Source organism: Odocoileus virginianus, chromosome 17 (assembly GCF_023699985.2).
Source record: "Odocoileus virginianus isolate 20LAN1187 ecotype Illinois chromosome 17, Ovbor_1.2, whole genome shotgun sequence".
Taxonomy (NCBI): Eukaryota; Metazoa; Chordata; class Mammalia; order Artiodactyla; family Cervidae; genus Odocoileus; species Odocoileus virginianus.
Window position 1 is genome coordinate 27,522,782 of NC_069690.1, and position 24,057 is coordinate 27,546,838.

At 44.0% G+C, this 24,057-nt stretch overlaps 1 protein-coding gene across 2 annotated transcripts in view; it reads left to right on the forward strand.

The window, feature by feature from the left end:
* The window catches only part of USP43 (ubiquitin specific peptidase 43), a 49,754-nt gene that overhangs the window by 23,628 nt on the left and 2,069 nt on the right, over positions 1 to 24,057 (forward strand). Inside the window, exons 6-14 of one of the 2 annotated variants that reach the window (XM_070479095.1) lie at positions 1,545 to 1,680; positions 3,737 to 3,872; positions 4,282 to 4,393; positions 9,494 to 9,597; positions 10,702 to 10,779; positions 11,566 to 11,692; positions 11,788 to 12,139; positions 14,564 to 14,722; positions 16,430 to 16,594. In XM_070479095.1, coding sequence (XP_070335196.1) covers positions 1,545 to 1,680; positions 3,737 to 3,872; positions 4,282 to 4,393; positions 9,494 to 9,597; positions 10,702 to 10,779; positions 11,566 to 11,692; positions 11,788 to 12,139; positions 14,564 to 14,722; positions 16,430 to 16,594 — 1,369 coding nt within the window. The remainder of the gene's footprint in view (positions 1 to 1,544; positions 1,681 to 3,736; positions 3,873 to 4,281; positions 4,394 to 9,493; positions 9,598 to 10,701; positions 10,780 to 11,565; positions 11,693 to 11,787; positions 12,140 to 14,563; positions 14,723 to 16,429; positions 16,595 to 24,057) is intronic. The other variant, XM_070479096.1, reaches the window with a different exon arrangement.

Sequence of the window (24,057 nt, forward strand, 5' to 3'; positions counted from 1 at the left end):
CATCCTTTCAACAATAGCTGACTCTCAGTAGTACTTCTTAAGTGCTGAGCACCACTCTATGAACTTTATAGCTAGTTTCTCCCCACCATCATCCTGTGAGGCAGATATTACAATTATCCTCATTTTACCAGTGAGCACTAGGCAAGTGTGACACAAGCTCAGCGACTGGGCCAGGATTTGAATGCAGATAGTGATTTCAGAACCTGAACCACTATTCTGTATTTTCACTGCTGAGAATATAAACCAGGAGACTGAAGAGGAGCTTGGGATGAGTACATGAGAGAGGTGATTTGGGGACAGTGGGATGGGCGTGCTCTGCTTATTATTTTTTAGCGTCTTGGTAAAGAGTTTGGATTCACTGTGACTTTGGTGAGCAGACTCATAATAGGGTCTCCCATGAAAGGACGGGGTAGAAGGGATGGTGGTGAAAAGCAACAAGGGAAGGCTTCAAAATGGGGTTCTAACTGTAATTCAGTCCCTTTCTAGTTTTCGGACCTTGGACAAAGTAATCAGTCCCCTGCTTCTTTCTTTAGTTTGTTGTTTTTTTTTAATTAAAAAAAAATTTGTTGCCACACTATGCAGCATGTGGGATCTTAGTTCCTGACCCGGGCTCATGCCCACGCCTCCTGTCTTGGAAGCACACAGCCTTAACCACTGGACCTCCAGGGAAGTCCTGGTCCTCTGTTTCTTTGACTGTAAAATGGAAATTATATACTTCCATTGGTGTAAAATTGGTGACTTGGTGACCTCATGAGATTTTTTTCTGATTAAGGAATATTTTTAACCTTTTGGTTACAGAAGGGAATGGATATAAGAAAGTGTCCATCTTAAGGTTATAACTTAACTTGTGGACTTTTTACATGTGTGTATATCTGTGTAACCACCATGATAACAGAACCTTTCTATCACCCCAGTGGGCTCCTTCCTGCTTCTACCCAATCAATTCCTCTGACCTTTCTCACTATTTTAATAAAGATCTCAGTTGAAGGGAAAGATGTGTGTCTGTGTGCTCAGTTGTTGATTCCTTCCACACTTGAGGGGACAGAGTTGGATCTGGGGGTAGCCAGGACGCTCAAAGCAGTAGTCACCCATCTCCTCCACTACAAAACCAGCCTTTTCCACTCACCTCAGTGTTCCATAAAAATATTTCCCATGTCTGATACAATGTGAAAAAAGTTCACAATACTACTTAGAAGTTTTTTAAGTGGAGATCAGTTAGTGGGAAACACTCTCAATTTTTGTTTATCTGAAGTGGGCTTCATTTTAGGCTCATTCTATCAGGATAGTTTAGCTGGGTATAAAACTTTAGCTTTTCAATTTTCTTCTCCCCACTCTTCCTTTGGCACTTTGGTATTCTGTTGTTGTGGTTGAGATCCAAGTCTGTGTTAGTCTGACTGATGCACCTAGTGTTATATTACAAAAAATAAGTAACCACTTGGAAGGAAAATGTAGAAGAGAGGTTTCAGGCAATTGGTCATTTTTAGACTGCTTCTTTGTTAAGTTCCCTTTGAGAAACAAAGGGAAAATGATCCTTTTCATTCCAGGTGATCTTGGTTGAACTGTATCCCAGTGGACTCCAGCGGTCTTTCTTTGATGAAGAGGACCTGAATACTATTGCAGAAGGAGATAATGTCTATGCCTTCCAAGCTCCCCCATCACCTGGGCAGGAGATGCTCTCAGGTACAGTAGTGCTTTGCAAAATTTTATTTGGATATTATGAATTATAGGTTTGAGAGAATACCTACTGGGTGCTAAGGCATAAGATATTCAGTTTTAGTACTTGGAAATATCAGGCTTATTTTCTCTGATATTTGTTTTACAGATGATTCATTATTAAAAATCAATCAACTAATACAGGAATTTTCAAAACCTTAGTATCAGAATCATCTGGAGAGCTTGTTTAAGTAGATTTCTGAACCCTACCCACAGCACTTTTGATTCAGTAGGCCAGGGGTGGGGCCTGAGAAATTACTTGTCTGATAAACTCTGGTGATATATCAGGTCCTGGGACCATGTTTTGAGAACCACTATTCAGAATGGGACTTGCCTTGTGGCTCAGATGGTAAAGCATCTGCCTACAATGCAGGAGACCTGAGTTTGATTCCTGGGTCGGGAAGATCCTCTGGAGAAGGAAGTGTCAACCCACTCCAGTGCTCTTGCCTGAAAAATCCCATGGATGGAGGAGCCAGATAGGCTACAGTCCATGGGGTCACAAAGAGTCAGACACAATTGAGCAACTCACTTTCATTCAGAATGGGTACTGGAGTAATCTTTGTCTTCAGGAGTCTTATGGTTCAAGGTCAGTGCTTAAAGTTATAGCAACCTAGATGTGCATTGACAGATGAATGGATGAAGAAGTTGTGGTATACATACACAATGGAATGTTACTCAGCCATAAAAAGAAACACCTTTGAGTCCATTCTAATGAGGTGGATGAACCTAAAACCTATTATATAGAGGGAAGTAAGTCAGAAAGAGAAAGATAAATATTGTATTCTAATGCATGTATACAGAATCTAGAAAAATGGTACTGAAGAATTTATTTACAGGGCAACAGTGAAGAAGCAGACATAGAGAATAGACTTATGAGCATGGGGAGAGGGTGAGATGTATGGAAAGAGTAACATGAAAACTTAAATTACCATATGTAAAATAGATAGCCAACAGGAATTTACTGTATGGCACAGGAAGCTGAAACAGGGGCTCTGTATCAACCTAGAGGAGTGGGATGGGAAAGGAGATGGGAGGGAGGTTCAGAGGGAGGAGATATATTTATATATGGCTGATTCATGTTGAGTTGAGGTTTGACAGAAAATCACAAAATTCTGTAAAGCAATTATCCTTCAGTAAAAAATAAATTAATTTAAAAGAAAACTTATAAACCGGAGTAGTAGATGGTCAAAGAGGTTATTAAATGACATTTTGTTAACAGTCTCACTTTCCTGTGTTTACTTTTCCTAAACTTTGGATAGGCAAAGATGGTCAGTTTATGGCAGCCTTTCATTGTAGGTCAGTATACATTTTGGTTCAGTTAACCGGTCAAGAAGACTCATATTAGAGCACCTTGTGCCAGCGTCACCATGTTCCGCAGATAAGTCCTTTGCCCCAGACTGGATCCTTGGCCAGCCTATGTGGCAGAGTGGCTGTGCGAACCAAGTATCTGCAGTCACTCTGAGTCACTGGAGAGACTCTGGGTGTGGAACCTGAAACAAAACATTGACAGGCCCTGATTACTTGATAACTCAGTGAAACAAGCCCTCATTTCAAATTTAATCACAGGTCACACGTGTGTGCCTTAAAAGTAAAATTTCAGAGCTGATTGGAAATTGAGGATGGTCCAATTCTTCTACTTTCTCAATGACAAAGATTTTTGCATTCCCTCTGTTCTTCTTATGTTGGCTTTCTAAGAGAGCAGAAACTCTACAGCTCTCTGATCAAAGCATACAAGCAACCAAAATCATTTTGGTGTATTTTTCAGATTGGTTTTGAAAAGTGTTGATTAAAATCTCTGTATTTTAAAATTGGCTGAACACAGCAGCAAGTTCACTACCGTGTAGATCCTCTTCTTGCACCAGTGGCACATGTACCATGAGCTTTAATATTGCTTTCCCTGAAGCCCTCCAGTGTCTCCCATGGGTGGTTAATAGATGCTCAAAGAGAAGAGGGGCTAGAAGCCAGCGTTCTGACCCAGCATAGTAGCTCCTTTAAGAACACAAATGTAATTCTTGATTTTCAGCTCGTCCATCTGGTCTGCTGGTCTCCCCGCGCTTGGCAGCCCGTGAGGGTCAGCGATTATCCCTGCCTGTCCACAATGAGACCACGGTGCTAATCCTCTTCTGTAATTTGGTGGGCTCGGGGCAGCAGGCCAGCAGGTATGTTTAACTTTGTCTTTCTTTCACATGATTTCTAGGGTGTGTCTACATGTACTTGGAATTTGAGCTAGAATAATTCTAATTTGAAAAAGATTACATATCCATTCTTAAGGTTGATCCACAAGGAATAGGGTGTAAGGTGCTTGCTGATCAAAGGATCAGAAGTGATGGCCCTCAGCAGATGGCTAACACCATGCTTAACAATTAAGTATCTCAGGTTTTCCTGTTGGTTTTAGGAACAATGATAACTGGTTTCATCACTTTTTTTTTTTTTTAATTTATTGGCTGTGATGCATGGTGTGTGGGATCCAACTGAGTGAAGCCAATGAGTATAGAGTCAACACTGTTGACTCTTGGGTATTGTTGGTTTTTGTTTTGCTGAAATAACCTCATATACTTGGATTTCCAGGTTTGGGCCTCCTTTCTTGGTAAGGGAAGACAGAGCCATCTCATGGATCCAGCTCCAGCAGTGCATTCTCAGCAAAGTCCGATACCTCATGAAGAGCGAGGTCCCCATACAGGTCAGTGTGTGTGTGTGGGGGGGGGGGGGGGGGGGTAGGAATCTAGTGGTAGCTCAGGAGAGACAAGAATTTGGCATCAATGACACCATTCACACTGTCATATCAAACAACTTTAATTTTTATGCAAGAAAAATCACCATTTCATGACCTGTGCCATCCCTCTCTTTGTCACATTACCAGAGACATTTCAGAGATGGAGCTTTTGCTTGTTAAATCTTTCAAAACACCACTGGGGCCTTCCCTGCTGATTCAGTGTCTAAGGATCCATTCTCCCAGTGCAGGGGGCAACAGGTTTGATCCCTGGTCAGGGAACTAGATCCTACATACCACAGCTAATTGTTCCCATGCTGAAGCAGAAGATCTAGCATGCCTCAACCAGGAGAAAAGATCCCAGAGTTGAAACCCAGTGCAGCCAAACAAGTAAATTTTTTTTTTTTTTAAACTGGTTCTAAGAAAGAGTGGAATTCACATCATTTGTTTGTGGCTTCCCATAGTTCTTCCTGGAGGGAAACTTGTTGTAATAAACTGTAATGTAGACATTTGAACCAAAAGTTTCAATAGATTTGCTTCCTGTTGCTCTCCACCTAAAACTATCATAATATTGTTAATTAGCTATACTCCAATGTAAAAAAAGAAATGAAAAACAGTTTTAAGGGATTTGAAGTATTCTGTGGAAAACTAAAATTGATGTTTATGTCCATACATGAGAATATAGATATTCAAATAATTTTGTCCAATTTTTGAAAAACATATGAAAAACTCCAAGAAGGAACACCTTTATGCCTTGCTCATTTATTGATTCTCAGACTGGTTCAGTTCAGTTCAGTCACTCAGTCATGTCTGACTCTTTTTGACCCCATGGACTGCAGCACACCAGGCTTCCCTGTCCATCACCAACTCCTGGAGCTTACTCAAACTCATGTCCAAAGAGTCAGTGATGCCATCCAACCATCTCATCCTCTGTCATCCCCTTCTCCTCTCACCTTCAATCTTTCTCAGCATCAGGGTCTTTTCCAATGAGTCGGTTCTTCTCATCAGGTGGCCAAAGTATTGGAGTTTCAGCTTCAGCATCAGTCCTTCCAATGAATATTCAGGACTGATTTCCTTTAGGATTGACTGGTTGGATCTCCTTGCAGTCCAAGGGACTCTCAAGAGTATTCTCTGACACCACAGTTCAAAAACATCAATTCTTCAGCACTCAGCGTTCCTTATAGTCCAACTCTCACATTCATACATGACTACTGAAAAGACCATAGCTTTGACTAGATGGACCTTTGTTGGCAAAGTAATATCTCTGCTTTTTAATATGCTCTCTAGGTTGGTCATAGCTTTTCTTCCAAGGCACAAGCATCTTTTAATTTCACGGCTGCAGTCACCATCTGCAGTGATTTTGGAGCCCACCAAAATAAAGTCTGTAACTGTTTCCACTGTTTCTATTTGCCATGAAGTAATGGGACCGGATGCCATGATCTTCTTTTTCTGAATGTTGAGCTTTAAGCCAACTTTTTCACTCTCCTCTTTCACTTTCATCAAGAGGCTCTTTAGTTCTTTGCTTTCTGCCATGAGTGGTGTCATCTGCATACCTGAGGTTGTTGATATTTCTCCCAGCAATCTTGATTCCAGCTTGTGCTTCATCCAGCCCATCATTTTGCATGATGTACTCTGCATATAAATTAAATAAGCAGGGTGACATACAGCCTTGACATACTCCTTTTTCTATTTGGAACCAGTCTGTTGTTCCATTTCCAGTTTTAACTGTTGCTTCCTGACCTGCATACAGATTTCTCAGGAGGCAGGTCAGGTGGTCTGGTATTCCGATCTCTTGAAGAATTTTCCACAGTTTGTTGTGATCCACAGAGTTAAAGGCTTTGGTATAGTCAATAAAGCAGAAGTAGATGTTTTTTTTGAACTCTCTTGTTTTTTTGATAATCCAACAGATATTGGCAATTTGATCTCTGGTTTCTCTGCCTTTTCTAAACCCAGCTTGAACATCTGAAAGTTCACAGTTCACGTACTGTTGAAGCCTCGCTTAGAGAATTCTGAGCATTACTTTGCTAGTGTGTGAGATGAGTACAATTATGTGGTAGTTTGAATATTCTTTGGCATTTCCTTTCTTTGGGATTGGAACGAAAACTGACCTTTTCCAGTCCTGTGACAACTGCTGAGTTTTCCAAATTTGCTGGCATATCGAGTGTAGCACTTTCACAGCATCATCTTTTAGGATTTGAAATAGCTCAACTGGAATTCCATCACCTCCACTAGCTTTGTTCGTCGTGATGCTTCCTCAGGCCCACTTGACTTCACATTCCGGGATGTCTGGCTCTAGGTGAGTGAGCACAGCATCATGGTTATCTGCGTCCTGAAGATCTTTTTTTTAAATAGTTCTTCTGTGTATTCTTGCTACCTCTTCTTAATACTGTTTCAGTTAGGTCCATACCATTTCTGTCCTTTATTGTGCCCATCTTTGCATGAAGTATTCCCTTGGTATCTCTAATTTTCTTGAAGAGATCTCTAGTCTTTTCCATTCTATTGTTTTCCTCTATTTCTTTGCATTGATCACTGAGGAAGGCTTTCTTATCTCTCATTGCTATTCTTTGGAACTCTGCATTCAAATGGGTGTATCTTTCCTTTTCTCCTCTGCCTTTACCTTCTCTTTTCTCAGCTATTTGTAAGGCCTCCTCAGACAACTATTTTGCCTTTTTGCATTTCTTTTTCTTGGGGATGGTCTTGATCCCTGCCTCTTGTATAGTGTCACGAACCTCCATCCATTGTTCTTCAGGCACTCTGTTTATCAGATCTAATCTATTTGTCACTTCTACTGTATAATCGTAAGGGATTTGACTTAGGTCATACCTGAATGGTCTAGTGGTTTTCCCTACTTTCTTCGATTTAAATCTGAATTTGGCAATAAGGAGCCCGTGATCTGAGCCATAGTCTGCTCTAGGTCTTGTTTTTGCTGACTGTATAGAGCTTTTCCATCTTTGGCTGCAAAGAGTATAATCAATCTGATTTCAGTATTGACCATCTGGTGATGTCCATATGTAGAATCTGGTAGTTTCCAAATAAAAGCAGCAAATTTTAAAAACATTTCTTATTTTTTGGCCATGCCATGGGGTATGTGGGATCTTCATTCCCCATCCAGGGATAGAACCCCACCCCCTGCATTGGAAACACAAAGTCTTAACCACTGGACCATGAGGGAATTCTCTAAAACCATTCCTTTGAGCCCCAATAGTATCAGAAGTTGTTCTGATGGCTGCTTGGCACAGAAGACTTTAACATTTTTAGGGACAGTTCAGTAGCCTCAGAATTTCATTTTCCCCCAATTATTCTCTAAGTACAAACTTCCCATTTGGAGGATGTCCCAAACATTTCAAAGGGATTTCTTCATAATTATTCATAATTCATGTGCTTTCCTTCACAGGGAAAACCATACATTGACTCAGGATTTACCCCAAATATCAGTTTGTTAATGACCTTTTCTACCTTTGTATCAAATTTTTATCTCCAAAGGGTTTTTGCTCCATGAACTGCCCAGCAGATCTGCCCAAATTAGAAACTCGAATTTCTCCCTAAGTAGGTCAGAATATCTAGTAATAGCTTTGGCTTTCCCCAAACCCTGTGCTTCTTGCTGTTGAAAGTGGACAGAACTGCTTTCATACAAACACTGAACTCAGCTGTTCTTAGTCTCCCCCTGGTCTCCTATGTACTTTTGCCTCAGCACCTCTATAGCCATTTCAGTTTTAGAAACCAATCAAGCAGTCAGTGGGGCCTGCAAAATTCTGATACAGGCAACACCTGACTTGATTTTTTTAAAACATTGTGGTAAAACGCATGTAACATTAATTTTAGCCATTCACAAGTGTGCATTAATTGTATTCCTCATGATGCATAGCCATCACCACTATACCCCCTAAATTTTTCATCATACCCACAAAAACTATACCTATTAACTCCCTGTTCCCCCAGCACCTAGCCTGTGGGAACCTCCATTCTACTTTCTGTCTTTATGAATTTGACTACTCTGTGTATCTCATATAAACAGAACTATACAATATTTGCCCTTCTGCATCTGGTTTATTTCACTAAGCAAAATGTTTTCAGGATCCATTCATGTTGCAGCATGCATTGAATTTACTTGTTTAAGGCTGACCCAGGAATCGAACTGAAATCTCCTGCATTGCAGGCGGATTCTTTATCAGCTGAGCTGTCAGGGAATCCCTTGTGTTTATATAATACCATATCTGGTTTATTCATTCGTATGTTGATGGATTCTTGGGTTACTACTACTGGTTGACTATTGCAAATAATGCTGTTTAAGGTTCACTTGGCTTTCCTGGTGGCTCAGACAGTAAAGAATCCACCTGCAATGTGGGAGACCTGGGTTCCATCCCTAGATTGGGAAGATCCCCTGGAGAAGGGAAAGGCTACCCACTCCAGTATTCTGGCCTGGAGAATTCCATGGGGTTCCATGGAGAATTCCATGGGGTTGCAAAGATTCGGATACGACTGAGCGACTTCCACTTTCACTTTTTACTTTCAAGGTTCGCTTCAGTTCAGAACAGTTAGAATATGAAAAAAATGTACATCTTAGAATAAAAACATGGGTGACGTTTCTTTTATGTGGCTTATTTCAATGTGTACAAATACTTAGCATTTGATAAGTAAAATGTACACTAGCTTGCTTTTAGATAATTGCCTCACTTTGGTAATCTGGTGACGATGATAATCATCTTGATAAATTGCCTATTAATAATTGATGAACAGAATTGATTTAATTTCCCATTTATTGTGCCAACATTTGCTTCAATTAACCATGTGTTATTTTATTTTTTAAAATATTATTTTAAATCACTATGTTCACTGTTTCAGAAAATTTAATGTTACATGGTGTTAGATTACTGTGTTAAAAGGTATAGGGTATATCTTCTAAAAAAACTAAAGCCTTTATATCTCCAGATTTAGAAAACAATTATTTAAGGACATATTCAAAATACCCTTTAATCAGAAAGTTGCATTTTTTGAGTAACTTCTTTGCACATAACCATCTGATTCACACCAACATGCACATTGACCTGCTTCCTGTTCTTGGCTTGGCAGAACCTGGGGTCACTATTCTCCATCCGGGTCGTGGGACTCTCCCTGGCCTGCAGCTACTTGTCCCCACAGGACAGTCGGCCCCTCTGTCACTGGGCAGTTGACAGGTAAGGGGATGTTCCAGACATGGTAAGAGAATGAGTACATTCTTGTCTGACTAGACTCCTTCAAGGCTGTGTATCAGTAAAACTGATGACAATCAGCTGCTCTTGGTCTTCAGCACTAGCGACTGGGTTAGGTCCTTGTATACATTCTGTACTTCCAGTCCTTACGTCTAAGCAGGACTGATGGCCACTTCAGAGATGGAGGGGACACTGGGGTTCCCAAAGATGAGGACTTATTGACACTCACATGGCTAGTTAAGGATTGTATACCTTCCATGAACTCAAACCCTGGGGTTTTGTTTTGTTTTTTTGTTTTTTTAAAAAATAGTTTCAATTTTATTTTATTTTAGTTATTTTTATTTTTTGGCCATGCTATACGGCATGCAGGATCTTAGTTCCCTGACTAGGGATGTAACCGTATGCCCTCTGCATTGGAAGCAGAGTCTTAACCAACTTGGTGACAGCTGGGGACTCTTGTGACATCTCCACTTTTTTCTTACAATACATTCAAAACCTTCTTTTAAGGGGCAGCCCCTCCCATTGCTTGTCTATATGTGTCTTGTTGATTTCATGTCTTCCACTTTCTTCTGCATTAAGGCCAGCCAGTTTCTTCTGAAATGGGCTGAGTGAAAACAGCTGGAAAGAGTGATGGGCTGATGAGATTTTCTGGGTCTGGACAGCTCTGGAAGGGGAAGACCTTTTAGGTCGTAGAGGTGGGCTCGAAGGTGCTCCTTTCACTTCACAGTGGAGGAAAACCCAGCAGCTCATTTTGGGCATCATCAGAATTGAGTGTGTGTGTAGGATGTTCAAACAGAACAGACCTATTGACATTGAGCAGGTGGCTGGGGCTGCAGTGGGAGCGCTGAGCCATGGCCGGGCAGCCACCAGACCCTCAGAGCTCACCAGCTCCCAGGGCAGGGAGGACAGAGGCTTCAGGGTGGATGAAGGACCAAGCCTTCCACAGGCAGCGCCTCCCCAGGCCCCCAACCTCGGTTTCCATGCAGCTCTGGACGTTTCTGTTGGGAACATCGGTACTGGGGGTGGAGAGGGTAGGGAGAGTGGGAAGCTGCCTCCATGCCTTGGATGGGCCCCCTATTCTCTCATCAGGGCTCTGCATCTTAGGAGGCCAGGAGGCCCCCCGCACATCAAACTGGCCGTGGAGTGGGACGTTGACACCAAGGAGCGGTGAGTCCAGCAGAGCCCAGGTCAAGCAGAGGAGACAAAGCCTGCTCGTGCATAATGGACCTTCCTGTGCCAGCTCCCCTGATGCCACCATGGGGTGTATGAAGCTTCCCGGATGCACTGTGACCCATTCTTCCAAGAAGCCCCAGTGGCAATTGTCTGTCTATAAACAACAGCAGTAGGACTAGTATAATGATGTCGGTGGGTGATGGCCGTGGTGGTCATGGTCACGGTTGTAAATGGTGAGGTGACACTTGGCCAGTCACTGCTCTGAGCGCTTCATCAGTGTAGGATATTTCATGCATCACTTTCTGTAAGGTAGGGCCGACTCGAATCCGCCTTGTCAGATGAGGGAACCAAGGCGCAGAGAGGTTAAACGGTTGCTCCCCGTGCCTGGCAGAGGTGAACTTTGAACTCGGGCCGTCGGGCTCAAGTGCACACTCTTAGTCACTCAGCGTGGCTGCTTCTCTAACCCTAAGGGCATCTTCCAACATTGGGAAAGGACACCGTTCAGCCTGGTGAGGGTTTATTAATCTCAATTAGGTGCCAGGCCGTGCCTCACATGAAACAAAGATGTATAAGCCAAGGGCTTGGTCCTTCTCAGGGCTGGTGGGGGAGACTGAGAATTCCAGTAAGAGAGAATGGGCGTTCCGGGAGCCCAAGGAAGGGGGCCTTTGACTCCACAGGAGATGCTTTGCACCCCATTAGCTGGGAGTAGAGACCCCTGGGTGGGGCGGGCAGGGCGGGGAGGTGAGACACCCACACGGCCTCTGTCGGCTCCCCCCGCAGCCTGTTTGGGAGCCCCCAGGAGGAGCGGGTGCAGGACGCGGACAGTGTGAGGCGGCAGCAGCAGGCCCACCAGCAGCACAGCTGCACCCTGGACGAGTGTTTCCAGTTCTACACCAAGGAGGAGCAGGTCCCGCCCTGGGGGTCTGCGCCCTGGCTGGGCGGGGCGGGCGTGGGGGGTGCCAGGGCCATCAGTGGGTGGGCTCACAGTGGCTTCCCTTCCAGCTGGCCCAGGATGACGCGTGGCGGTGCCCGCACTGCCAGGCCCTGCAGCAGGGGGTGGTGAAGCTGAGCCTCTGGACCCTGCCCAACATCCTTATCATCCACCTCAAGCGCTTCTGCCAGGTGGGCGAGAGGAGGAACAAGCTCTCCACGCTGGTGAAGTTCCCGCTCGCCGGGCTCGACATGGCTCCCCACGTGGCCCAGAGGAGCACCAGCCCCAAGGCCATGCCGGGCGCCTGGCCTCCTTCCTGGAAGCAGCCGGCCTGCCTGCCCACCAGCTACCCGCCGGACTTCCTGTATGACCTCTACGCCGTCTGCAACCACCACGGCAGTTTGCAAGGTGGGCATTACACAGGTGAGCCTGCCTTGTGGCCTATGGCTGCTGCTGCTGCTATGGCCACATTCGTGGCCATGGCCTGGGCCTCCAGATACCGTGGGAAGGGACACCCATGGGATGCCAAGCTCACTCGGGCACTCGGCACCAGCTGACCCCTCACCCGCTGCATGCCTGGAACCTGCCAGAGGGTAGAGGGTGCTGGTCCAAGCATGGGGCAGGGTTAGGAGGGTGGTTGGGCTAGAAAGTTAGTTACAGCCCAAGTTTTCACCATATCAGGTGAAACCCAAAGAGCTTCTCATTTGTTCTCATCTGTGATTCAGCCCAAAGTCTCCCACTTATCAGATTTGGTATTTATTTCTATGGGGTACATTCAACTGTTACTGCCTCCTAGGAACTTGAAGTGAATGAAGGATGGAAGGACAGAAACAAAGAGCTTGGCAGCCTGCTCAGCTCATAATTGCATACCTTGGTCTGTTCTACACTAATATAAATTAGGTCATTTTTGGAAAAAATTCTTGGAAATATTTTGTTTTTTGAAAAGTGTGCTATTCCTAGTATACTCATGAACCTGCAATTTGGAAAACACTGGACCGTATAAACAACCAGGATCATCACTCATTTGTTCATTGAGCAAATATTTATAAAGTCCCCATTCTAAGACTAACCCTGGGCTAGGTGCTGGAGCCTAAGTAATGAACAAGATGAATAGGAGTCCTGCCCTCATGGGACTAATTTCAGACACAGAAATAAAAAGGTGCTTGTCCCTTTAACACTTTCGCTACTTGGTATCGTGAAAAGGTGATTGGTTGATGTGTCTGAGATATAGATAAGGCCTGCCTGAGCATGTTACCTTTAGGAAAGATGATGTGGAACTAGCCGTGTGAATAATGGTAGGAAAGCATTATGGGCAGTGCTGCTAGCATGTGCAAAGGTCCAGAGGCAGAGTTTGTGGTTTAAGAATTGATGAAAGCCCGCTGTGACTGAAGGGGGAAGTAAGTCAAGATGGGGCTGGATCCCAAGACTCTGGAGGCCATGGGAAAGAGATTGCATTTTTCCAAACTATGGTGGGAAGTCATTAAAAGATTTTCAGCAGAGGAATAAAGACATAATCGAGTTCACAAAGTGAGGTCTTAGCTCGAGCAGAGAATTGGGTGGAGCAAGAATGTAAGCTGGAATTGCAGTTAGCAGGGTGTTTCTGGGCCTCAAGTGGGAGATGGTGTTGGCTGGGACTTGGGTGATGATAGGGTATTCAAGACACATTTGGGAAAGAGAATTGGTCAGACTGGCTTTTGGACTCAGCATGGGATGGGAGAGAGTCAGGAGCAAAGATGAACTTTTCGTGCCTGGTTTGAGCCAGTGCAAATCAGTCAACTGTACTTCCACAGCAGGGGATGTGGGTTCAATCCCTGGTCGGGGAACTAAGATCTCACATGCCATGAGTTTCAGCCAAAAAAAAAAAAAAAAAAAAGCCAGCCAAGTGTGGCTCGTGGGTGAGATCCAGTCTGGCACCTGTATTTATTTGGTCCATGAGTTAAAAATGGTTTTTACATTTTAAAAGGGGGTAAAAAAACAAAACAAAAAACAAACCAAATAACGGCAAGAAGAGTATATGACAGAGACCGTAGGTGGCCAAAGGTGACCTGCAGAGCCTAAAATTGGCCAGATGGGCTATTTGGCCCATTGCAGAAAAAAGCTGGCTTTCACTCCTGAATTAGTATGTTATGGTACCATTTACTGAGATGTATAGGGAAAGGAGAGGAATATTTCTTATATTTGTTTGGAAGGTGGTGAAAATCTTATCTGTGATCATTTTCTTAGATGTTTGACTGCAGTTCTTAGGTAGGAAAGAAGTGAATTATAATCCCAACTGCATATTTTCCTTGCATACTGAATCAGAGATGTGCATTTTGAAGCTTCTCAAAAGAACCAGGATGACCATTAGCATTATTACCTGAAAAAAGTGAGTGTTAGATGCTCAGTCACATCTGACTCTTTAGCGACTCTATGGACTGTAGCCCACCAGGCTTCTCTGTCCGTGGGATTTCCCAGGCAAGAATACTGAAATGAGTAGCCATTCCCTTCTTCAGGGGATCTTCCTGACCCAGGGATCAAACTTGGGTCTCATGCATTGCAGGAAGATTCTTTACCATCTGAACCACCAGGGAAGCCCCCCATAAATAACTCAGGACATGCTTTTATTAGAAATTTTGCCTGAACAATCTCTACAACGTAAGGATTCAGCTTGTGTGGTAACAACCCACTTTTTATCAGTGAGCATCTGGTTGATCCTTTCTGATTCCACCAAATTCCTTTCTGGCTAAAAATGAACTGATGTTTCTCATTCTATGACAAATATCTGTTTTTCAGCCATGCCAGTGGGAAATCTCTTCCTGCTTTGGGGGGGCTCCAATTAATGGGGACTTGGGGTTTGGACCTTCGCAGCCTACTGCCGGAACTCTCTGGACGGCCAGTGGTACAGTTACGATGACAGCACGGTGGAGCCGCTTCTAGAAGACGAGGTCAATACACGAGGGGCTTACATCTTGTTTTATCAGAAGAGGAACAGCATCCCTCCGTGGTCAGCCAGCAGCTCCATGAGAGGTAGGTACTGCCGCTCCTCCCGGAAGAGGGGGGACTGGACAAATGCAAGATGCTCAGTCACATCAAGGACCAGGATAGGTCCGGCAAGGGTCTGAAAGAGGAAGCTTTGTCTGCTTTCCTGGTAGCTCAGCTGGTAAAGAATCTGCCTGCTATGCAGGAGACCCTGGTTTGATTCCTGGGTCAGGAAGATCCGCTGGAGAAGGGATAGGCCACTCACTCCAGTATTCTTGGGCTTCTCTGCTGGCTTAGCTGGTAAATAATCTGCTTGCAGTGTGAGAGACCTGGGTTCAATCCCTGGGTTGGGAAGATCCACTGGAGAAGGGAACGGCTACCCACTCCAGTATTCTGGCCTGGAGAATTCCACGGACTGTGTGGGGAGTCCATGACTCAGTCATGACTGAGCGACTTTCACTTTCCAGAGCATGTCCAGCCCTATAGAGCTGTTTCCCGTTTGTAAAGATGTGGGTGGGACACAATGAGATCCAAGAACGGGAAAAGGAGTAACATTTTTTTCCTGTGACAGGTGACTCTTGGGAGTGTGGCATTCTATATTTTCTTTCTTGCTCATATGAGCTTGATCTTAATTAACTCATTATTGACTGAGGGATTTTTGCAGAAACTATTGCCATGGCCACCAATTTTTATTTCAGTCAGCCAAAAATTAGTTCTGTTATTTTATTCACACTTTGAGGGTTATGATATTCAATTGTTACATCTGACACAACTGTAGTTTTCTGATTTTCATAAAATGTTGTCTTTCATTCTCTCTTCTGTAGAAGCAAAGGAGCCTTCTTTAGCATCATGAGTTTCATTTTCACTTTCCATTTTTTGTTGGCCTAATATTTACATTGTTTGACTCAGAACTATATTCTGAAGAACTATCATCTTCTGAGACACTCGTATATATGTCACTTGGACAATCAGCATAGAATTTACTGAAAAATTCTTTTTCACTCAAAATTTTGCAGTGTGTCATTTTTGAAAATTTTAAGTTTAGACTACACACAAGGTTGGAACAAAAACCTAAGGGAGGAAAATGTGAATGATAATGATGTTCATAAGTTGCATAATAAACCCTTGATCAATTTTAAGCTCTAACAAGTTCTCAGGGTGATGTTAGTTGTATCAGTCTCTACAAATGTATTGATGTGTTGCCAGTCAATAACATTCAGGTAACAAAAGACACATTAATACATCTCAGATCAATAATGTGTTAAGATTGTGTAGTATAGCCCTGCATTAGTCCCATTAGAAAGGGAGAGGTAGTTATAAGGGATGTTGGTCCTTAATAGGAAATAATCGCTTAACCCAACCTGAGAGCTATGTTTATTAAAGACAAAAGTGAAAGTGTAGTTGCTCAGTCATGTCCGACTGTTTGCAACCCCATGGACTGTAGCCCACCAGGTTCCTCTGGGATTCTCTAGGCCAGAATACTGGAGTGGGTTGCCATGCCCTTCTACAGGGGATCTTCCCAACCCAAGGATAGAAGCTGGGTCTCCCACTTTGCAGGCGGATTCTTTACCTTCTGAGCCACCAGGGAAGCTATGGTTCATCAGTTACAGGTTCTCCTCTAGCAATTCACTTTCATTTCTGTAGCTCTGCTTTGGTTCTGTAGTTCCGGGCTCGGGGATGGGAATCTAGTGATGAGAAGTGTTCTGGGGGCCCCGAAGGATGGTCCAGCCCGCCCTCTCTGTGTTCCCTCTGCAGGTTCCACCAGCTCCTCCTTGTCTGACCACTGGCTCCTCCGGCTTGGGAGCAGTAACGGCAGCACAAGGGGCAGCCTGTTGTCCTGGAGCTCTGCCCCTGGCCCTGCACGGCCCCGGTTGCCCGAGCCTGCCTTCTGCACCAACAGCCTGCCCAGGCAGGAGAAGGGTATGTTTCATCATGTTGGTTAAATTTGCTGATCTTATTTTCATTTTCTTTTCTTTTTTTTTTAGAATATTTGTCTATTTATTTGGCTGTGTTGGGTCTTGGCTGCGGCACACGGGATCTTTAGTTGCAACATTACAAACTTTTAGTTGGGGCGTGTGGGATCTAGTTCCCTGATCAGGAATGGAATCTGGGCCCTCTGCATTGGGAGTGCAGGTCTTAGCCTCTGGACCACCAGGGAAGTTCCAGTGCATTATACTCTGACTCACCCTATCTGGGCATTTCTTTTCTCTTCACATTTTTTATCTGTGCACATTTTTTTATGACTGCACATTTTAGGGTAGTGTCTGTTGAACAGAAAACAAAAGGCATTCTTTCCCAAGCTTGTCCATTCCCCATTAGCATGAGCCTCTGAAAAGCTCATAAATTCACCCCAGGTCTGTCCAGAGGTTTAGGACCTTGGGCCATTTCTCAGTTCTCCCAAGAAAAAGTGTGTTTCATATTGCTTAAGGAGGCAACTTCAAAAGACAGCCAACTTTCCAACATAGTACTCAGACAGGGGTCAGGCATAGCTCTAGAAAACTCCCCAGAGAGACAGAGAGGGGTGGGGTGGAAGGAGAAATAGTATTGGAGAGTCACTAACCTCCACACCCTTGCAGGCACGTTACGTATCTCATCTCCTCATCCAGCTCTCTGGGAGAAGTGAGATAATCGCCTTTTTACAAAAGAGAAATCTGAACCTCAGACATAACCAGTCACAAGCTCATCTGTAAAGTAGCTGGGCTGCAGGAAGACCTGCTCCTTCTGGCTGCCAGAATCCTGACTCTGTGGCTCTTAGGTGTGAATTGGTGAATTCCAAATTCAAGTTTCAAGTTAGGACACGGGTCAGAGCCTTGCTTCAAAAGGAATGTTCCCTCTTGGAGTTTGAATATAATGGTGATAGATTTGGAACCAGTTTGAGAAGCCCTGAGATGGTTAAATATCCATCCTTATTTTCCTGTGAGTACTAAGCCTGGGGCAAGATCAAAATCCAGCCCATACATTGAAACATGTATATTATCATATGTGAAACGGATCACCAGTCCAGGTTCGATGCATGAGACAGGGTGCTCGGGGCTGGTGCACTGGGATGACCCAGAGGGATGGGATGGGGAGAGAGGTGGGAGGGGGGTTCAGGATGGGGAACACATGTACACCCGTGATGGATTTATGTCAATTTATGAAAACCACTACAATATTGTAAAGTAATTAGCCTTCAATTAAAATAAATAAATTTATTAAAAAACAAAAATCAAAATCCAGCCCATAGGTTTTCAACAATGGTTGGGCTTCCCTGGTGGGTCAGATGGTAAAGAATCTGCCTGCAATGCAGGAGACTCAGGTTCAGTCCCTGGGTCGGGAAGATCCCTTAGAAGGGAATGGTAACACACTCCAGTTTTTTTGCTTGGAGAATTCCATGGATGGAGGACTTGGTGGGCTACGGTCTATGGGATTGCAGAGTCAGACATGACTGAGGGACTGACTAACAGTTTCACTTAGTACCACCTCCTCTCCCTATGGGTATGTGGGAGAATTTTTTTTACTGTCAAAATGAGTAGAGGGGACAACTGGCATTTAGTTCCTAGGGGGCAAGGGTGCTAAATGTCTTGCAATGCTCAGGGATGGCTCCACGCAGCACAGACTTGTCCTTCCCGAGTGCCAGCAGTTCCCCTGCAGAGAAACACTGATAGCTTGGCAGTTTGATCCTTCCAATAGCTCTGGTTATGGGACCTCATAATAATGAAAGCAATTTAAACAAAAATGAACAGATCCAAATTTATGGGTACCACAACTTATATAATTGGGGATGAACGTTAGGAGAGGCTCTGTTAAAAAGAAAAGGACACAGAAACACTTTACTTGTGTAACTGTGTATATAAACATGACCATGTGAAAAAATTGCTGAGGTCCTTTCAGAGGAGAGGCCCTAGGACTAAAGCATTTCAGTGTCGATGCTCCTGATGGTGAATTTCCTTTATGGCTTTTAATAAGCCTCAAAGGTTTTATTGTCTCTTTTTCAGTGCTTTCCAAATAGTATGTTATTTCAGTTTCAATTTCCTCTTTGATCTTAAGGTTATCAGGGTGTTTCAATTGTTTAAAGAGTTTTTAGTCACTTTTTTATTCTTGATATCTGATTTTATGGATCGTGATCCAAGAATGTTGTTTTCAAAAATGATTCCCTTTTTGTGATCAAGTGAGTACATGATGATTATTTTGTCAGTGTTATTTGTTATTTATCAGCGTTCTGTGTACACAATGTACAAAATAATGTACATTGTCTGTTTGAGGAATGTGAGCTTCATATCTTAAGTATTCAGTTAGGTGAGTCAATTGTTGTATTCAATTTCGCCATGTCCTTTTTTAAAATTGAAGTATAGTTGATTTACAATGTTGTGTTAGCTTCTGGGGCACAGCAGAGTGATTTCCTGGACCTGCCTGCCAATGCAGGAGGCATAACAGACATGGATTTGATCCCTGGGGTGGGAAGATGCCCTGCAGGAGGGCAACCCACTCCAGTATTCTTGCCTGGAGAATCCCATGGACAGAGGAGCCTGGCTGGCTACAGTCCATAGGGTTGCAAAAAGTTGGACACGACTAAGCCACTTATCATACATGCATATATAATATATATTATATATTCTTGTTCAGATTCTTTTCCCTCACAGGTTACTGCAAAATATTGATATAGTTCCCTGTGCTATATAGTAGGTCCTTGTTGGTTACCTATTTTATATATAGTAAATTTTCATTTAAAAATGTTTTCTAATACTTTCTTTTTTTCTTATTTTTAGTGATTTGATCATGTTGCAATGTGTTCCCTTTTTCTCCTCCTTCACTTGGAAGTGCTGTTCTTTAACATCTTATTGTTACTTCATGCTTCCCAATATTTGTAATCAAATGTATTGTCCTGTTATTATACGGATATGAGAAGCCTGCTGTTTCCTGTGAGTCATCCTGTTTCAGCACTGCCTTCTCTCTTTCCCTCATAAGGTGACCTGTATAACGCTTCCATGCCATTCCCCCCATTTGAGAGCTTAGAAATGTTCTCACACGTTCCTTCTGGTCTGTTTCTGGAGCTCCCCCATGTCATTCCCCAGTTCTTAGATTTTGCTGAGATGGTTTCCCACTCTGTTCCAGATTGTCATCAGAATTCCTCTTGCTATCCCTTTCCTGTCCCAAACACACCAACTTAACCTCATGTAACACATCCTAAGACCCCCTGTTCCCTGGGAGGGTGGATGGTACCTGATTGCAGGGTCCACCGGGACACCGCTGTCTGTCTTCATCACCCTCTGTCTTGCGGTCGTGGTGCTGACTTTCAGTGTTTGCTTAGAGTTCTTTTTAGGTATTCGTGATATGCTGTCTAACTCTCAGCAGAGCCGCAAATGTTTTCTTTCCCCGGGAAGTATATGGTAGCTTGGTGGTGAAGGGCTCTGAGGTTACAGTTGTTTTTCTCTCAGGCATCTGTGGACGTTTTCCCACGGTCTATGAGGCCCTAAGGTTGCAGGTGAGAAGTTCTTTTTTTTTCATTTAGAGTCACTTGTTCTTTCTGGCTGGAAGCTTTGACCTTAGAGTTTAGAAATCCTACCAGAATATGCCTGGGTCTGTGTTTGTTCCTCAACCCTGTCTGGAACTCGCAACGCTCCTTCTCCAGGTGCAGGCTTTTCTTTAAGGAAATGCTCTTTTTGTTTAATTATTGTCTTGCCTACTTTTCAAATTCCTGTTATTTGCCTCTTGACTCTCCTACATCCCTCCTCAAAAGTCTCCTAGCTTTGCCCTGCAATTTCTGTCTCTTTGCAATTTTGCTCTGTGGCTTGAAATGCTTCTTTCACAATTATAGAATTTGTGAAATGTACCAAATGTCATAAATTTCAAGATCACTTCAGGGCACTAATCTGAGTCTTAACAGTGACCCTGAATGCCTTCAGTTCATTTACTGAAATTTAAAACCTGAAAGTCACATATTTCAGTCTCCTGTCTTTCTACACTGGAGTCTCATTGACAGCCTTTGTCTGTTTTCTTTGATGGCTCAAAAGAGCCTGTTCTGATGGTTCTGTTTATTCATATTCTCTGACCGCCAGACCCCCTTGTTTGCTGTTTAGTCCCTTCAGTCGTGTCTGAGTCTCTTGCAGCCCCGTGGACTGTAGCCTGCCAGGCCCCTCTCTCTGTGGGATTTCCCAGGCACAAATACCAGAGGAGATTACCATGTCCTTCTCCGGCCAGACCCCGTTAAGTGTGTTTTTACTTTTCTGTTTCTGCACACAGAGGCCTCCCTCCACTCTCTTCTGAGTGGCGGGTGGTTCTTGGAGTGATGGACAGGGCCGGTGGCCTTGGCTCCTGAGAGAGCCTTTCTTTTATTTACTTGTTTATTTTTATTTATATGAACTGTGGTGTTGGAGAAGACTCTTGAGAGTCCCTTGGACTGCAGGGAGATCTAACCAGTCCATCCTGAAGGAGATCAGTCCTGGGTGTTCATTGGAAGGACTGATGCTGAAGCTGAAACTCCAGTACTCTGGCCACCTCATGCGAAGAGTTGACTCATTGGAAAAGACCCTGATGCTGGGAGGGATTGGGGGCAGGAGGAGGAGGGGACGACAGAGGAAGAGATGGCTGGATGGCATCACTGACTCGATGGGCATGAGTTTGAGTAAACTTTTTGGAGCTGGTGATGGACAGGGAGGCCTGGCATGCTGCGATTCATGGGGTCTCAAAGAGTCAGACACGACTGAGCGACTGAATTGAACTGAACTGAACTGAGTCTTCATTGCTGCCCGTGAGCTTTCCTCTAGTTGCAGCGATCAGGGGCTACTCTTCGTTGCGGTGCTGGGACTTCTCTTTTTGGGGAGCACTTGCCCGCCCCCCGCCCACCTTCCCCGAAAGCGAGGTCTTTGGTGAACAGGAAGCGCTGGCTCCCAGTGGGTGCTTTCACGTTTATTTCTCCCCTCCGCCAAAGCTCTGGCTCCTTCTCAGATCCGACAAACAGAATGAAATAAAATCCTGATCGGCAAGGTGCTTTCTCACTGCATCTTGAGAAAGAGGAGCTGGGTGCTTTGTGGACACCCGCGGTTCCCGTGACAGGATGCGGGGTGCCCGCGCCCTCGATCGGGGGCGGGGGAAGGATGGAGAGCGGGCTCCGCTGCCTGCCAGGGCTCCTCCCGTTTTGAAAGGCTGAAAGTCACCGCTCTGTGACTCCTAATACAAAGCTTCTCTTTCTGCCCTTACCCCGGGCTGTGGACCAGGAACAAAACCTTCCCACACGTCTCAGCCCCCAGAACTGTTTTATTTATTTATTTTCCCTCCAAGGTGTGGGAATTCAATGATGGAACAACAACATCACTTAGGACTGGAATTACAAAGGATTTGGGAGTGATGTTGTGTCCATCGCTGGCTAATCTAAAGTGCTTTAAAGAAAAATAAAAAATACCAAAGATTATCTGTGGAAAACCTGAAAGGCAAGCTCTCCAGAACCTCGGAGGTGCGGTCAGATGGCTCGTGGGGTTGATGGACTGTCTGTGCACCTCGGCTGGCTTACCTGCTTGTGTGTGTTCCCAGCTGGCGGCTTGGGGACCCCATGTACCTGCTCCTCTGACCTCCTGAGCACCCCCCGCCCCCAGGCCCTCTTCATACAGCTCAGAGGTTGGCATTGGTGGCTGCAGTCCTGCTCATTTTTGGGAGCTGCGGACTGTGCCCTGTGGTGAGAGTGGAGGACTGTGGGCAAGAGGCTGGTGCCCTGGCCCAGGGTGACTGTCCTTGTGCCATGTGGGCTTAGCTGAAGAGTCCTTTCTCAATGGTGACAGGCATCTCATAAATCAAGGCATCTTAACGGTACAATGACCAATGACTTTTTAACTTCTAAAAATTGTGTTAAACACATATAACTGGGACTTCCCTGGTGGTCCAGTGGTTAGGACTACCAGACTTCACTGTCAAGTTTCCTGGGTTCAATCCCTGGTTGGGAAACTAAGATCCCACAAACCAGGAAAAAACACACACACACACATAACTGGCTTTGCCATCTTGACCATCTGTAAGTGTACAGTTCGGTGGTATTAAGCACATTCACATTGTTGTACGGCCACCAAAAACCACCCCTATAACTCTTCTCATCTTGTAAATCTGAACCCCTGAACCTGTTAAAACACTAATTCCCTGTTCCCTCCTCCCCCAGCCCCTGGCAGCCACCGTTATACTTTCTGTGTCTCTGCTTTTGACTGCTCAGAGTCCGTAGGGTGTAATCATACAGTGTGTGTCTTTCCGGTGACTGGCTATTTGGGGTCCCGTGAGAGTCCATATGAATTTTAGGATGAGTTTTTCTATTTCTGTTTAAAACCTCATGGGTATTTTGATAGGGATTGCATTAAATCCATATATCGCTTTGGGTAACATTGACAATTTTTTTGAAGATTAAAAAAATTTTTTTTTTGTTCTTATTGCTATTTTATTTTTTTCTTTTTGCCATGCCATGAGGCATATGGGATCTTAGTTCCCAGACCAGGAATTGAACCTGTGCCCCCTGCCTTGGAAGTGCAGAGTCTTAACCATGGACCACCAGGGAAATCCTGACATTTTAACAATATTAAATCTTCAAATCCATGAACACAAGATCAGTTTTCATTTATTTATGTCATCTTTCATTTCTTTCAGCAATGTTTTTCAGTTTTCAGTGTACAAGTCACCTCCTTGCTTAAGTTAGTGCCTAAGTTTGTTTTTTTTTTTTACATTGATTGACTATGTCTTCAGGAAAGATACACAGTCTTGGGTATCTGTATGTTCCCTTTAGAAATGATGAGAGTAAGGAAAGAATTGAGAAGAAAATAAAAAACACAGAGCACCCCCACGGTTCCTTCAACACCTTGTCATTTTAGTATTTATTTCTCCATACTTTGTATGTTTTCATATGTACATATGCACAGATCTATACTTATACCTGTGTATGTATATTTATTTTTGCAAGTTGGATTACTCTTTTTCTAGACTCTGTATCATCCTTAATAGTACATATCAAAAGAATCTTTCTATGTCACAAAACGCACAATGGAGAATCTGGCAATTCTGATAAAATTAAACACATGATCCTCTTCTTTTCTTCTTTTTTTCTTTAAGCCTAAGGGATATTGGTGCATTTGAAAGGTACAAGCACCTAATTTGACCTGAAAAGGCAGGGATTTTTGCTGAGCATTTTGTTCCATGGCCATATTTAAGATGAATGAAAAGAATCTTAAATCTTAGGCCCGTGGCCTCAGAGACTGAGCTTTCTCGGGAGTCTGCACTGCCTGGCACGTAGCTATCTCTGTTGGCTCTAGCTTGCCCTGTGGCTTCAAGTATGTAAATGGAGCCCACGAAACAGTGAGTGAAAACATTGATGTTCCCAAGGGCAGGAGCCATAGTCTTGTTCACTGCTATGTCCCCAGCACTCAGGATGGTGC